The sequence below is a fragment of the Cyprinodon tularosa genome, unplaced genomic scaffold, assembly GCF_016077235.1.
Source record: "Cyprinodon tularosa strain WSP-4 unplaced genomic scaffold, ASM1607723v1 ctg223, whole genome shotgun sequence".
Taxonomy (NCBI): domain Eukaryota; kingdom Metazoa; phylum Chordata; class Actinopteri; order Cyprinodontiformes; family Cyprinodontidae; genus Cyprinodon; species Cyprinodon tularosa.
In genome coordinates, this window is record NW_024038833.1 from 117,506 (window position 1) to 134,459 (window position 16,954).

General features: G+C 38.3%; 1 protein-coding gene across 2 annotated transcripts in view; it reads left to right on the forward strand.

The window, feature by feature from the left end:
* LOC119784302 (leucine-rich repeat-containing G-protein coupled receptor 6) overlaps positions 1-16,954 on the forward strand; it is a 54,399-nt gene that overhangs the window by 28,914 nt on the left and 8,531 nt on the right. Inside the window, exons 3-8 of one of the 2 annotated variants that reach the window (XM_038286281.1) lie at positions 4,080-4,151; positions 5,983-6,054; positions 10,337-10,552; positions 13,284-13,355; positions 15,887-15,955; positions 16,358-16,429. In XM_038286281.1, the coding sequence (XP_038142209.1) occupies positions 4,080-4,151; positions 5,983-6,054; positions 10,337-10,552; positions 13,284-13,355; positions 15,887-15,955; positions 16,358-16,429 (573 nt within the window). The remainder of the gene's footprint in view (positions 1-4,079; positions 4,152-5,982; positions 6,055-10,336; positions 10,553-13,283; positions 13,356-15,886; positions 15,956-16,357; positions 16,430-16,954) is intronic. The other variant, XM_038286282.1, reaches the window with a different exon arrangement.

Sequence of the window (16,954 nt, forward strand, 5' to 3'; positions counted from 1 at the left end):
GTCTTCTTTCATTATCAGCTCCCATCACCTTCCAAGGCTCTGCTGTGCCTCTATCACTTAACAAGATTGGATCCAAAGAGATGATGTTTTTCATCCTTGCTCTCTAACTCTTTAATCTGTCAGTTTGTTTATTATTCCGATGCAATAAGACATGGTGTTACGTAGGATAATCAGCAGTCGGCATGCTTCACTAAAATCCAAGCTGATTAGCACTGATAGCAGGGTGGTCTCACCTTTATAAAAAGCAGAACCACTCTTGTTTTCTTCTCTCCCCTATAGATTCTTACAACACTGTCCTCTGTTATTTTACCTAGGAATCATTTTAGCAGTGCTGCGTTACGCTGAGGTAGATTTTTCATCTATGCAGAGCAGTGGCCAAGAACAATTCTAACAATACCCAAATCAAATTAAAAGCAAAAACAGTCTGAGCCCAGCTTTGACAAGAGCAAGGCGCCTTTCATTAGAATGAGATTGATGTGGAATGACTAGGAGGCTAAGTGTGGAACATTCACTCAAACGTGCACTCTTTTGCGCAGAAAGAAGCACACACTGATATGATGGAAAGAGTTGGTCCATGGCGAATGCCATTGTTTTGGGGAGGTTGTTCTTTTTTTTTTCGTTTCGCAAAAATATCCATCTTCACTTCTGACACAGATTGTCTATTTGACAAATGAAGTCTGCAAAATAAATTTAGCAAAACTTAGTTTAATTCCAGACTGTTATTTTGAACCCTATTGTGTGGTTCATTGAACATGCCATGGCTATATTAAATCAAGGACATAAATACAAAGCTTGCTTTCTAAAACTTAGAAATTGTAAGTTAGCAATATTATCCATCACAGATGACTTTATAATATTTGTTGTTTTTCATCCAAAGCATATGCAACTAATATCTGCCTGTGAACAAAAAATAACAAGAAACAGTTAATCAAGGTGTCATTTTGATATGTAACAATGTTATAAAAACAATGGAAAAAAATATGTAAAACTGTGACTTGCAGGCGTACTGGGACTGTACCTTCCAATAATTCCAGGGGAAAAACATTAACAGGAACATAAAGCGGGGATGCCCCTTCTTCATGTTTCATTTCTTGCATCCTCAGTCTGTCAGCTCAATCGAACAGTTTGTCAAAACAAGTTCTTAATTTTTTTTTTAAAGATGATTGGATGTTATCATAGCCTTTAAAAAAATCCCTTGGATTGCAGTAGATGAGAGCAAAACAAACGTCTCAGACAGAGTAGGCTACTATGAACTCGTCCAGCACAATTTTTGACCACAAGAACCAGAGGAAGATATTTAGAATAAAGTACAGTAGGTCAAGCTGCTCGTGTTTGTTTTATTGTTGTGAATAGGTTAATCAATTTCCTCTACATATGCAACTTTGTGAAGCAGTCCTAAATTTGGGCACATTTTAGCCATATTTACATTACCATCTAAAAACCGATCGAAAATAGATCTGATCAGTTAACCATGTCAAGCTCGGTTCCTTATGACCGTTTACACATCACGCTAGCACGGTTCCTTCCTAGTGGTGATCTACGCTATTACTGCTCTCTAGAGGTAAACAAGAAAATCACCCCGGTGGCGCCTGTAACATTCAATTCAATTCAATTCAATTCTTTTATTAAGGGATAGCCCCTTGAGATGATCCATCTCGTTTTCGAGGGGGTCCCAGGAAGTTATGTTTTGTTATCATTGATATATTTCGTTGTTTGCGGAGAGTAGAGCAAAAAAGGCAGCCCAAATTTCAATGAGAGCCTCAGTCTCTGCTGTCACGTCTTGGTTGTGGTTTAGAGGACCCAAAATGCAGAGGCAGAGAGGCTGAGGTGAATGAAAACACTACTAACAGAGGCAAAATTCAAAAATCCAACTAAAATGTAACTCAGACCAGAACCACGGAGACATCAAGGGAAACACGCACAAGGAGCCAGGGAGAGACGAGGTGAGAGGACAATGGCGACAACAGGACCAGCAACTACAAAGAACCAAAAAAGAGTGAGAGCAGAGGGAGAGCATATATAGCTGACAGACAAAGGGAGGGCTAACGAGCTGACAAGGAGCAGGTGTGAGAGGAGACAACGAGGGAGCCAAGGGGAAAGGAACACACACACACACACATTAGGGCAACAGAAAAACATGAGAACTAACATAAATCTAGAAATTACAACAAAAAAGGAATTAAACCAATAAAACTAGGAAACATAGAGCAAAGTAAAGCACAATATAACCAAAACCATGACATCGGCATCATCCCTGGTCACACCACGCTCTTTTGATGGCATTTAAAAAATTTTAGAAGATTTCATTGTTATTTACAGTCCTTCTTCTTCTTCTGTTTTGTGGTCGTTGGCAAGCAATTTACTGATGTGTATTACCGCCAACTACTGGAAGCTGACTGTAAATAGGAGATAATGCGGCCTGCTCATGCAGTCTTTGTTATCAGAGAACCGCGCCACAATTGAACCATGCTGAGACATGATAATTAACTAGTACCATGTTAGCACGGTTCAGTCTTGTCTGGCGTGGTCTGGTCCAGTTCTGCATACCATTTACACTCAACAGTTGTCTTGGTTATCATGCTCGGACCAGTCTCGGCACGGTTTCAATAGAGTAGTGTAAATGGGGCTTTTGTTAACTAAGTAGCTAACAAAAGCCCTGGTTATAAATAAAAACTAATAAGAGACCAAAACTAAGCCTTCCTATGTTAACTTACTAAATGCAGAACCATTAAGTATCATTGATTAGTTTGTTCATATCTTTTTGCCATCGGTACCAATCCACCATTAGGGACAACCAATCTATGCTTGACAGAAAGTTGAGGTGCACAGCTAATAAATATATTTATATCTATGATAATATGATCCCTTAAATTTGTGTTTTAGCATGTTGATATTTAAAAGATGTGGTTAGGGTTGCATGGTCCGCCACTGCTCAGCAATACTAATGTGCAGCACTGAGGTCATCATCAGATGTCAAATACTGTAAGGTTTCACTTGAGTTCTCAATCATGACTGAACTAATGATCTTGGGAAAGCAGGCAAAGCTTAATACTTCCATATATTTATATTTATGGTGCATCTTTGCCATGGAAAGGCTGCTTAGCATAAAGCTGCACCTGTAGAGAAATGGTCTAGTTCAGAGGAGGGTACCAATGACTAATATTCAGCGTATGTGTGAGTGTGTTTAACATAAGTGGGTGGTCTCAGGCTGTGAAGAACTGAATCTGTGTTTAAACTGAATTTCCAGCTTGTGACCTTGGGAGTTAACTTTGCTGGACTGAATGTTATTTATTTGGACATCTCATACACACTCTTGCAAATGACCATTAGGTGCTGTGTTTGATAAACAAACTGATTGGATTGCTTGTGTGAATGTGTGTGGTTTCTCTGCCGTGCTGGGCTCAAGGCCCCTCAGAATGGGCCCAATTTCACCTCAAGGACAAAAGAACAGGCACACGTAGTCACACTTCACACGTGTTTGTGTGCACAAACACTGCGTATGTTCTCATTCACATAAATGTACTATATTTTATATGTGCTTGTTGACCTAATCTTAGGTAATACTCACTCATCAGCGTTCCCAGGACTGGTGAAGGTTTCAGGTTGCATTTTCAGTCAATAACAACCACATTGAAAGGAAACTTCTTTCTTTTGCATACTGCCTCAAACATAGCCCCAAAGCTCTAACTATTGAATGAAGTCATTGTCGAGAAGCCTGATCCAAAATCATTGAGGAAAATAACTGACCAAACCATTAATCTGAGACTTGTATTTTTTTACCCTGGAGTTATAATTGTATTTTCTACTGAAAAACTTTTCTTTTTTGAAATTTCTAGTGGTTAGCAGTGCGCTTGTGCTCTGAGAATGTTAAAAGCATGCAGTTCGATCCCGACAGCCTGCACCCTGGGTCCCTGAGAAAGACCCTTACCCCACACTGCTCCCTGGGTGCCGCACAATGGCAGCCCACTGCTCCTCAACGGGATGGGTTTCATTGCTTTGTGTTTTTGACAGTGTGATAACAAAAAAGTTGAGTTTTGTTCTATTCTATTTTTCTATCCTAATTTGTTTTCTTTTCTCAGGCGAATATCCGGGAATCAGCTGAGGTATATCTCTAGCAGTTCTCTCCAGGGTCTTCACAACCTCAGAGTTCTGTAAGTACCCACCTTATGTCTCCTTTAATAAATGGATTTAGCTTCATCCAGTGCTGAATGTTCTTGGATTATTCAGGGAAGCTCCCCTCCTGTCTGAAATAAAATTCACTGGCCACGCATCATTAAATGTAGTGAAAGTTTATGGATTGGAAGAGACAAGTTATGCTTGTAGCTCAGTTCAAGTTTTAAACAAGCTTGAGTTTCAAGACAGAATTTATGGATGTACCTACGTTTAGCACCTCCACAGGTGTGGAGAAGGAACTTCCGAATCCCATTCCCCACTCAGACTGTTCAAGTGTGAAAAGATTGCTTCATAATTCCAGCTGTTTCCTGTGAAACCTTAGCTTATATCTTACGATCCATGGCTACTAACTATTAGAGTGACAGCAAAAATACAATATTTACAACAACAAAAAAGCATGCATGTAACAAAGTAGAAAGTGCGTTTTAGCATCTGATATTTCATAAGATGTGGCCAGAATTTGAGTGATTTTTTTTTTAGGTTTAAAAGAAGTTTTCACAAGCCCTGGATGAAGCCAATCTTGGGCTCTGGCTCGGAACAGTTTAGGGATTAATGCCACAAAATATAAACTAAGATAGTACAAAGTGGTTTGTAATCTGAGAAAGTTCCGAAACGGATCAGGCAAACCTGTGTATATTTTATGAATGTGGTTTATGAAAATCACCAAGACAAGTCATAAATGACTTTATAGCTGGCTCTGCCAGCCACGGTAGAGCTAGCAATGCCAACAATGAAAATAACTTCAGAAAGCCTAAAAGGTTGACAGAAATCAACTCCCGAATAATGCTTTCACAGCCTTGCAAAAAAAAAATAATAATAATTCACTTTGACTTAAACCTTTCAAGTATTGGTACCCTGTTAAATCGTTCTTAATGCAGTCTACAAATGAAAACCTAATAAAGCATGTTGTGAATTTTCATACAGAACATTTTTTCTGTAATTAGATGTCAGGAAAGCAGCTGTTTTTTTTTTGTTTTTTGGTGGTCGTATAGGTTTTTTGGAGATGTTTGAAGCACAGTAATGTTTGAAAAGAATATTGATACAAGATGTTAACATTTCAATGAGCAATATTCAATCTATGAGTGGGCAGCCAGGGTACAAATCAGTGAAGCAGTCAGGAAGGCCATGGCAACAGCTTTTATTTCATATTGATTTGTATATTTTTGTTTTGTTTTATTTCTTCCTTCTTTTAATTTATTAGCCTAACCGCTAACAAATTTAGGGTAGTTGCTATATCCTATTCTAATGCATTGATCAGATGACCTTCAAATTTCGGCCAACGCTACAATGGAGTGGTTTAAATCAAATTATATTCAAAGCATGTGGAAGAATGGCCAAGTATTAGTCCAGAATTCAAACAAGTCCAATTATCGAATGAATGTTTATGTTACAGAAAAAATCTATCAAATCCCATTTTTTTTACTTGAATTTTTGATCTAATATTTTGTAAATAAGAACATCTACAGAGGCATGTTTATCCCACAACATTGCTGCTCAGCAACACATTCAGATTTGAATGGTCTGTAGAAACTGATGATGAGAGAAAGATTGAGAAAATTAAGAAATAAAGAGAAAAGTCTATTGTTTCCGTCCCACTTCCCCCAGATTTTTGCACCATTCTTTTAAGAATGACATCACCAGCCCACCCAAGGAGGTTCTTGTTCTTTCTTCCTCTTTCTGGCCCTCTTCAAGCTTACCCAGACCCGTTACCTCCTGTGTCAGATTTCCATCACTATGGAATTATTTGTTCTGCTCAATGTGAGCTGATCTGATTTCTGCATCTAATTAACTTGTTTGTCCTTCTTTAAGGATGCTACAAAACAACCAACTAGAGAGACTTCCTGACGATGCGCCATGGGACCTCCCCAACCTTCTGTCCTTGTGAGTTTCTCTCTTACACTTATTGCACACATATTCTAATAATGCTGCTCTACCACATCCAGCAGGGAATAAAACACCCCTGGCCACCCACACATCCTAGCTCTAACCACAGTGCAGGTATAGAGTACTGCTGACAAATTGCAGACCGTACCCCAGTGCTGGCTGCAACAGTCCTGCTTTCAATGCAAGAGCCTGATGGTAACGGCTCTGATTGTGTCATAGTAGCATCTGGAAGCCATGAGGGAAACAGCAGACACTGCAGGCCAGCAAGAGCATCTCCAATGAGCTGTGAAACAACCCCATTTTCCATCAATTCCTTCTCTCTTCCTCCTCCGCTCATACTTCTCTGTTCTTCCCCCACCACCCACGCAGCTATCCCTCCGGCTAATGAGTGTGTTTGGTGGCTTAATTGTCTAATCTGTGGGGTCACAAATGAATGTCAGCATATATGTTTAGACCAGCGCGTTTGGACCTCCACTTCTGCAATTCCTCACCCATGCCTCTTCGTCTCAACTTTGCCCCAAGTTACGTAGGCCGATTCTCCGCTTTTCAAATTAATAATTCTTTGCAAACATTCTCTCTTTCATCAGACAGACGCACAAATTGCTTGAGACCAATGAAATAGGGGGCGGGCATGTTCAACATGAAACTCTTCTACCACCTACCACGTTTCTCTCTTTGCTGTAAAGTGAGCCTGTGTTCCCTAAATAATAACAAATCATGCACACTCACTCACTCGCAACATAACCGATCTATAAAAGCTATTTAGCATATACAAGGAGATGGTCCACCTGTTACTATCCTTACCCCAATTCTTGAATGGGTAATTATTCACATTGATACCTGGCTGTCTTCATGTATGCGTGAGGTCTTCTGGTGTTTTTGATTAGAGTTTAACACATGTAATGAAAAATATGCACTCAAATATACACACAAAGCCAATGGAGAGAGAAAGACGCACCTTGTCATTATAGTAATGATAAGCTCTGAAGAGTAAGATTACTGGAAAGGCTTTGGACAATGAAACTTGTTGGCGCCTCTCATTGGCAGGAGGCACATCAATTGAAAAGATAGAGAGATCGTAAATGAGTCAGGACAAGGATTTTACATTGGTATAAACATATAAAGAAGGGTAAATCCTAAGTTAATCATTACTTAAGCTTAGCAAAAATCCCTTTAAGTGCAAGAACTGATTTAAAAAAAATGCCTCTCACCGTTTGGAACAGGATGGGGGAGGTGTTGTTTAGTTTGGTCCCATCACAAGCTCATACTTGTGTTTCAGGCCTCAACCTGCTGGTTAAGAAGCATAATCGCTAACGATGATCTCCTCACAAGCAGTTGTAAATAAGTACAGGCCCGCTTTTTGGAGCTTAACTAAATACACTGCATTTAAAAAATGTGCTCCTTCAACTTCCTTATTGCATAAAAGTTTAGCCATCTGGAGAATTGAACCAGCAGAGGCAGGTTCTCAGCGGTATTTTAAGAGATCTTTTTCTTTCTGTGTCCATTAAACTTTGATGTGATGGGCAGGAAATAGTCTGCTTTATTGGTTTCATTGGAACGTTCCCCATTCTGTCTGGACCATGTGGAGACCTGAACACTCTACTCAAAGGAATGCTTATTATTTTGCCCCGGAGAACAGGTCAAAAAGTTGAAGAGTCCTCTGAAGTATTTATGCTTTCATCTTTGGATTTTCATCAGGGACAAACAAGTTCCCTCTTTTAACAGTAGGTTCTTGGATGATCAGTGGGACTGAAAATGTTTTAATTTTTTTTAATCAAAACTATTATTCTTTAAGGGGGAAAATACTGTTCCCTGGATCTTCCTATAACAAAACAGTAAAATGTGTCCAGTGCCTTCATCTCTGAAGGATGAGTTCTTGACATCATAATATGACTGAACGTTTTGGATTTGCCTCATGGAGCAGGACAATGACGTAATGGTTATCACTGTTACCATGCAGCACAATGGTGCAGGGTTTTAATCCTGGTCTGGTGTCTTTTTTGCATGGAGAATAGATATTCTCTCTTAGTATTCTGGCTTTCTCCTTAGAAGTGAGTCTGTGAGTTTGAGTTTGTCATATGTGTCTCTATGGTGCCCTTTGACAGACTGGACAAGGTGTAACCAAATCTCTCTTTAATGCCTTTGAAGAAAGACACTAACCCACCCATGATACCGTGAGAATAATGGGGTTTAGCAATGGATGGATGAAGTGACCTTGTCAAAGCTAGGATTTAAATTGAGTCAGATGTGGCCTGGATTAGGTCATGCTCAAATTGCAAATGTTGCTGAATTAAAACTAGTTGGAGAGAAGAATGGGTTAAAACTGTGAACATGTTCTACAAAGACTGCTAGTCGTTGCAAATGCTTGATGGAAGTTGCTGTTGACAAGTGTAGAGGAAAACCCCTCATTAAGTTTAAATGGCAGTTACTGTGCCTTATAGGATGTTGGGTGGTTTGAGTAGGATTTTGTATTTAATCAGCTTATTTTTATAATATTTAGATTTATTTTTCAATAACCTGAAACATTTAATGGGACAATAAAGTTAAAACAATGAAAATGTGGAAGGGTTTAAAACTTTATAACGGTACATTGAGCATACGGATATGACATATTCCAGTTGTGTGTAATACTATTCATGTGTTTGTGTGTTGCATCGTGGCTCTTTGTGCACTTCAGTTTTATGCATCAGCCAGAGAAGACAGTTTTATGGAAAATATTCTATAGAAGAAAAGTCCAGTATTCAAGTTCACATTTCACTTTGACAACGCTTTCTCTTTGGTGTTGACCTGGAGTGGCAATGAGGTTCGGAAGCGTGGAAATCAATGGCATTTAAAAAAAAAAAAAAGACTGGTTAGCAAGGGTGTTTAAAATATAATCTGGGTAAAATAAATAGTAAATAAATCACAATGTTTCAATGTGAACATATTTCTAAAGGCCGTATTGACATGAAATTTGAACAAGGTGGTGTTTTTGGGATGACATGGAGTACATTACATCCATGTCTGTTTGTTAGGGCATCTAAAGAGATTGATTTTGTTCTAGTCTTAAAAAAATATTGTTTTGATTTAAAAAAAATAGTACCTGCTAATTCTAGGTGATTGCTGGGATGATTAAAAGTTTTGATCTCCTTCTGTAATCAATGCCATCAGACTATTTTGCAAAAATTAGGTTGTGAAGGTGTTGGGAACACAAAAAACATCATGAGATGACCTCACCTTGGTAATGACTAAATAGTAATTTTTCCGTCATCAGTTTGGACTGAACTAGCTGTTTTTTTTATTTGCATCATAGAGGAGCAGGATGGCTTTCTGATCACAGATAGGTTTCAGTTGGTGTGGTGACCTTTTTGACCACCCTTTCAGTGTGTTTTTATTAATATCTCTGTGTAATTTAACATTATCACACATAACCTAATTAGTGAGCTTATTTGTTTTCTTCCTGTACATAGATTACTTGGGTTGTTGTCAACATCTGCTTAACATTTCATATCGGTAGTACCTTTAAAACATGTTCTCAAAGCCTGGAAATGGATGCTAGAAATTAATGGAGAGGGCCAAAGGGAGCAAAGAGATTAATGAATAAATGTGAAAGGCCAGAGAAAGAAGAATAACAGGAGGAAGTGGTCTCAGCTTGTCAAACCTGCCTTGAGGGGATCATTCATCACTATCGACAGTGTGTATCCATTAAACTGTTTACTCAGGATGTTTGTCTACACTCTTTGCTTCTGGGTATAAGGTATTGAGGGATAAAAAGCACAGATATCTTTTAGGTTCCCTATGGTCAAAGACCTACAAGTGTTCATCGTCATGGCTTTAGCAAATGAAAGCAAATGTTTGTGCTGTTTGATGCAGCTCTGTCAGACCTGATAGTAACTGAGATTCTGATGGAAAGAATGCCGACAGGAAGAACGACTCAGGACACATTTAATGGTCTTTCCCCTTTTCCAGACATGGATCGAAGAACTTTATACAACATAAATAACTCGAGGACAAGAAAAACAGGCTCATCATAGTCATTCGTACATGTTTGTGTTTTTCTCATCTTACATTCTATGCTAGTCTGAACTCGACATAGGTTATTTAGCAGGGGAATAAATCATAATGAGGAGTTCCTAAGAAGTTGTGGCAAAGATGAAAGAGAGGGGATAAAGGGCATGTAATCCTTATAATGCCATTCCCTTAATCCATAGCGTCTAGCATCATTACACAGCTACAAATACACACCAAAGTATTCATGCAAAAACACTCAACTAAGGTGATTTTTTTGTGTGTCCCACAGGCGTCTTGATGCAAACCTCTTGAGCAAGGTTCCAGCTGAGGCGTTCAGTGGCGTTCGCTCGTTGAGACACCTGTGGTTGGATGACAACTCCCTAACAGAGATTCCTGTATTGGCCCTAGATTCTCTACCCTCTTTGCAGGCAATGACATTGGCCCTGAACCAGATCACCCACATCCCAGATTATGCATTCACCAACCTCTTGGGCCTTGTGGTTTTGTAAGTAATATCTTAATTTGTGCCATTTTACTGTAGGGAAGATGAATATTAAACACCACAGCATTTTTTTTTCTCCCTGAAGGCTATTATTTAATGGGCTTCTTAACATGTCAAAAAAGATGTTATGAAAACAGATGTTAGGAAACCACTAATTAAAACACACAAAATAATTTTACACAATCTACTCAACAAATAGAATTATGTGCAATAAAGTGAAACGCCAGAGGAAATAAGTATTGAAAACACATACTACAATTCAGTAGGGATACTTCCTTTGATAATAACAACTTAACGGACAACTAATGCCCTTATCATTTTTTTCATGATTAAAGTCTCAAACAAACAAACAAACAAACAAACCATCAAAGTCTGTGGAATTTTGACAATTTTCTGCACATTTGTTGCAGTCCTACCTTTGTGTCTAAAAGCATCTGTTAGGTGCTCTACTCCTATTTAACAAATCTACTGCACCTGATTTTGATATGTTGGTGATTCTGTCATCCAGGTAATAGTCATACTAAAAGTAAAAAAAAAAAAAAAATCCACTGGACTTTATTTCCATGTTTGAAGCAAAACATCTTCAAACTTGAAAACAGTCCAGTGGATTATTTTTTTTTTTACTTTTTGGAATAACCTGATTTTGATGTGTTTGTGGTGGCTCAGTTGAGCCTCAACTTATCACTCAGGAACTGTTCCCATCGATAATCTGATGCAATGGAAGTTTTGGTCACGCCTGTGGCCTCAGGCATCTCTAGAGGCAGTTGCTCAAACCTATATGGCTCAAGACCACTGGCCTCCTTCACAGGACCTTCTCTTTTCTATGTCTCTGCTGAAGACGATTGGAGATAAATCCTCCACCGCAGACAAGTTTGGAGAAGCAACTGTAGAGGCAAACATTGAGCTCGAACTGTTGACCCTTTATCACCCATTATCTTTAAATATTGATGCGTCTCTTCTATTCATTCTCAATTTACTGGTGCATTTTGACCTTCTTTTAATTAAAGGTGAATTCACATATTCCATGTTTGGTCTGCTTTAAACAAACCGCAGTTTGGTCCAGAGCTTTTGTGCAGGTTGCATATACTCAAATAAATCTTGGTCCCGACTAAACAACGTGACCAAGAGTCTCCATTTGATGTGGTCTGGCTCACTTATGGGGTGAATATAAACAAGTTTTGATCTCACCCAAGTACAGGAAAAGTACACCTGTTTAGACTTAGTGATCAAAATTGTAGAATCTGTAGTGATAGTTATGAAGGCAGACCTGATCTCCAGTATTTTGTTTAAGCATCAATCCATCCATATGTTTTTATTTAGAGCACAATGTCCCCTTGAAGCATGCATTCGCCAACTTTGTCCTGGAATAACAAATAGTTCAACCCAATGTTAAATGAATTATTTTGAAAATCACAACAATTTTGCTAACATAATAATAATAATAATGCAACACGCAGGATTTTCATGATAGTGGAGTCTTGTGCAGCAAGTGCTCGTAGATGCCATGGACACATAGTTTTAGGCAATTCCAGGCCTTTTTTGAAGCTTTATTCAAGTGGATCTTGCTGAACTGATCCACTTTTTATTTTTACTCCTCTGTAAGAAATAATCTGAAAAGCACCTTGTAATTGATATTCATTATGGATTGATGTCTTCCACTTTCTGAATACGGCTTAAGTGGCGATCACCAGAGATGGCAAAAGTACTCACTTTCCGTACTTGAGTAAAAGTACAGATACTTGTGTTAAAAAATACTCTGGTAAAAGTGGAAGTACTGATTAAACTTCTTTACTCAAGTAAAAGTAACAAAGTACAGGCTTATAAATTTACTTAAAGTATAAAAGTAAAAGTAGAAACCGCTTTTTTCATTCCGTTGCCTATATTTTAAATGGATGTCTACCAATAGGACTTGATCTCCGTTGTGTTCATTTTCAATCATCTCGTCGTCCATACTACTCTGCTAACACCAAGCTGCAATGATTTGCAGCAAATGAACACCGCCGAATCTGTCGATTCATCTTGTAGTGGTGCGTCAAATGCAACGTAGATTCCCATCCAATTAGATTGAATTTGGTATTGATGACGTGAAAAATAATAACGGTGACTCCATTGAAATGATTCAAAACTAAAGTAACGAGCCAATTTTTAAAAATGTAAGGAGTAGAAAGTACAGATATTTGTGTAAAAATGTAAGGAGTAGAAGTGAAAAGTCGCCATAAAAATAAGTAGTAAAGTAAAGTAAAAATATCAGAAAAATCTACTTGAGTACAGTAACGAAGTATTTGTACTTCGTTACTTCCCATCTCTGGTGATCACAGGAAAATTCAGATCTTTAGAAATACAGCAGGCCTACTGTACAGTATATGTACACCAAAGGAACCAATATGTTTTGGGACCAATATGGTTGCAAATGTCCTGATAGGTATCTTTTCTAATCATCATGACATGTCTCTTCTCCAATGCTTTGAAAATATGAAACTTTTCTTTTAGTATTCAGTTCGCTAACAACATCAAAGAGCTATGGTACGGACCTTGTTTGACTTATTACTCAAGTAAAACTGTAGACAAAGTAAGAGCTTGAAAGGATTCCAGATTTCTTCAAAATTACACACTCATAACCATGTTTGGAGTTGTGCTGATTGATATATTACACCCTTTTGAAGTACATAATTTAACTGTAATGTTTGACTAACTATCCCCCCAAAAATATGAACCTTTTATGGACTTTTCCCAGGCATCTCCACAACAACCATATACAGAGCATGGGCTCAAGATGTTTTGAAGGTTTACAGAGTCTGGAAACACTGTGAGTATCTCACATGTGCATGCTTTTTAAAACATCATCAAACCTTTTACATTTTATTCACTTTATCTTTACACATTTTTTACACAAGATAAGTTTGAAATTCTTTCATTCCCTGGACCTTAATATAGTAGCCTTGTCCCCCCCCCCCCCAACATTGATTTAGGCTTTGTAATGATTAATTATTAGCAAGGACCTTTGCGCGTAATACCTCATAAAGTGAATATGACTTAAATCCATCACTTCTAACTCCTTTGCAGAAGTCTTTTTTTATACTGTATGCGCATAATATTGCTGAGTGTTACCATGAAAACCTGGAAATGAATGTTTTTCTAAATCATATGTAACAAGAGTGCCAAAAAATTTTAAGTGTCGGTCTCAAATCTGAAGTCAGAATGATTAATGTGCTGGTAATTTCAGCAGGTGCTCAACAAGCATTTTTCAAAACCACAAGTAACAATTGAACAGGAATGCAAAGATGAAAAGATCCCTTTTGATTACCTTGAAGCATCATCAATGGAGTCCTCTGTGTTTTGTTTAGTAATTGCTAGGCAGTGCTAAGGTCAAGAGCAGCACAGCGTGGCTCCAGGAGAGTTTTCCTGGAGGACATGCCATAACCGTAATAACCTAATCCTAACCACATGCCAATATGAAGACCGCAGAAAACCGACATAGTGAAAGAAAGTGAGAGACCCCTCCCGCAAAATTCATGGTGGTCTGATGAAAACACTGTTTCTGGCATGCAGCTTTAACAACCTGTTAAAGTGTAAAAAAAATTATGCATAATTTCTTTATCACTATGTGTGTGGGCATGCAAGCGTATGTGTGAATATACTCAAGTACCTTGGCCTGTGCGATCATAAACGTATGGCTCACTTTACACTCACGCTGAAAGCCATAATGCATGCTGGGAAGTGTGAGAAACTCCATGGAGGATGAAGGGAAACCAGAGAAAGTGAATAGGAGGGATGGTGTCCTTTGGACGAGAATAGTGTGTGTTAAAATGTTTGGGCTGTCACAAGGCAACAGAGATGGCTGATTCGACAGGGTAAGGTGACAGGTTTCACTGATGTGGAGACTGTGCTGGTATTTGGGGCTAAGCTCCTGCTGCGGCTTTCCTTATGAAAAATAGGAGACACCATCTGCAATACCAAGACTTACGTCAACCCCTAGCATCTACATATAAATCATAACTGTAAGGAGCTCACTGGCATTTGCAAACAGGACAGAGCAGCAATCATTTTCCAAAAGACACTAAGAGGAAAAGATACCCCACAGATTGCTTCAACAAGACACTTAAGTTGTTTAAACAGCAAATATATGTGGTCAAGTACAGTACTTTGACTAGCTGGGGAAATTGCATAAGACATTACATAAGTGTTTATGGGAATCCCCATGATTTAGTGGTTTAAGTCTCTAAGATGAATACTGGGGACCAGTGTTTGAATTCTGGTTTTGTTAGGAATGCCATCTGGCATAAAAACTTAGCCAAGTCTGTGAGCGAGTCATATTGACTTGCTGTGGTGACCACTGAATAAGGAAGCAGCTAAAAGTAAACAAACATAAATGCACACTTGCAATGGAATACAGTAAAAAAATGCGCATAAAGGTAACTCATGCACAGAAGCTCCTGGTCGGTTTTTGCCATATTTATAAATATCCAACGATGCGGATCATATGGGTCATGCAGATAATTGGCTAAGGATTTATAAAGGGGGATAGTAACATTTATTCAATGACATTTACTTAGTGAGATAAAAAAATAAATAAAATGCCTCAAATTTCTGGCTACTCCACCCATTCTTTTTATTAGGAACAAGCACATTTTAACCAAAAAGGCACCAGGCAGACACAGAAAGTTAAAATAATTAAAAGGAAGATTTTTAAAGTTTCTATTTGCTAACCACACTGTTGAACTGAATGCAAGCCATAGATACTGTTACAAGGGTTAATAAATACCCAATACGTACACACAATGGAAATTTTTACTTTATTTTTCAAAGCCAAGCTATGTATCCTTACAATGTGTGTCACCAACCATTGCGACTGACATTTAGTTTTTGAGATCCGCATACAAAGAAGAAGAGAAAATAAATGTTAGTAACATAGAGCATAAAGCGGGGTGGGCAGATTCTTGCCTCAGCCATGTGAAACCAGCAGCTCTTTGGCTAAACTGTTTAAAAGTGAGAGCTCCTCTACTTCATTCATCATTCTTACATTGTGTGAGGCTTTTCATTAAGACCACAGAAAATGTTGGGGGTTAAAAAGGCAAATTATAGCTCCTGAAAATCTACCAGGCACGTTTTACCTAAATAAAAATAACAATGTTACAAACAACCACACTGATTAGATTGGTTTCATATGCCAACATCTAATTAACTTCTCATTTAGCTTGTTTCAGATGATGTTTTGGCTTGATTAACTTGTCTCTGGCTGGGTTTTTGGGCTCCACTATGCTTTTGCTATGTGGGGTACAAAATTAGACTTAATGACTGTAGATGTTATTTATTCATGACTGTTTATCTTACTTTTAGGGATTTAAACTACAATGATCTGCAGGAGTTCCCCGTGGCAATCAGGACACTTAGCAAACTTCAAGAACTGTGAGTACCCCATATGCACGCACACACCAAAAAATACACCTGTCCGGCATGACTAGCATGTTTGCGTTATCCCGAGTAATCCCATTAAGTGATTTTAATGTGGCTCTCGGATACATTCTCTCTCGCCCCAAGCAGGTGCTGGCTACACACCCACGCAGGCACTCGCCCTGCACATACACACAGACGCACACTCACAAACCGTGTTTTTCCTCGGCTTGAGCAGATGTTTTACAGAGTGCATATGTGTCACAGATACAGCGTATGTGTTGTGAGTTTACTTCTCATGTGTCCAAAAATGTTCTTCAGCTGTGCAGTGGCAGGTGCAATGTAAGGGGCACATGACTCGCTCCTCCAAACAGCCCAAAATGCAAAATAACTAACTGGTTGTTTTTGCATGTTCAGGGGCTTCCATAATAACAACATCAAAGCAATCCCTGAGAGGGCCTTCGTGGGAAACCCTCAGCTTCACACCATGTGAGTTTCATGCTTATTCACAAGGCTACAACTTGCACATATCCAATAAACACAACTGGAATTTAATGTCAGCATCACTTAAAGCATAGTTCATTCAAAGCGGACCATTCAGTATGTGGCTACGAACAGTTAAAACCAGATATTTACATACACTGAACTTAAAGATATAAAACCTTCTCTTCTTAGATTGAATCAGACTAAACCTTAATTTAGCTCAAGTAGGATTGCATTATTTCCTTATTTTTGCTAAATACCAAAAAAAAATAAAAATTTATTTGTTTTTGTTTTTTTTAATTCTTCAGTATGTTTCTCAAATTCAGACATCCAAATTGATTTACTACTTTAAACAGGTTCTTTAAAGCCTAGAAAGTATTTTCTTTTCTTTGCAATTGACAACATTTAAACAGAGTGGAGGCAAACCCCTATTGTCAAGGAGGCTCAGGAATAAAATGCTTTGTTGTGTGACAACATGGAAGGAAAGATTATGTAAGATATCTAAAGATACCTGAAGGTTTTGAGTTCATG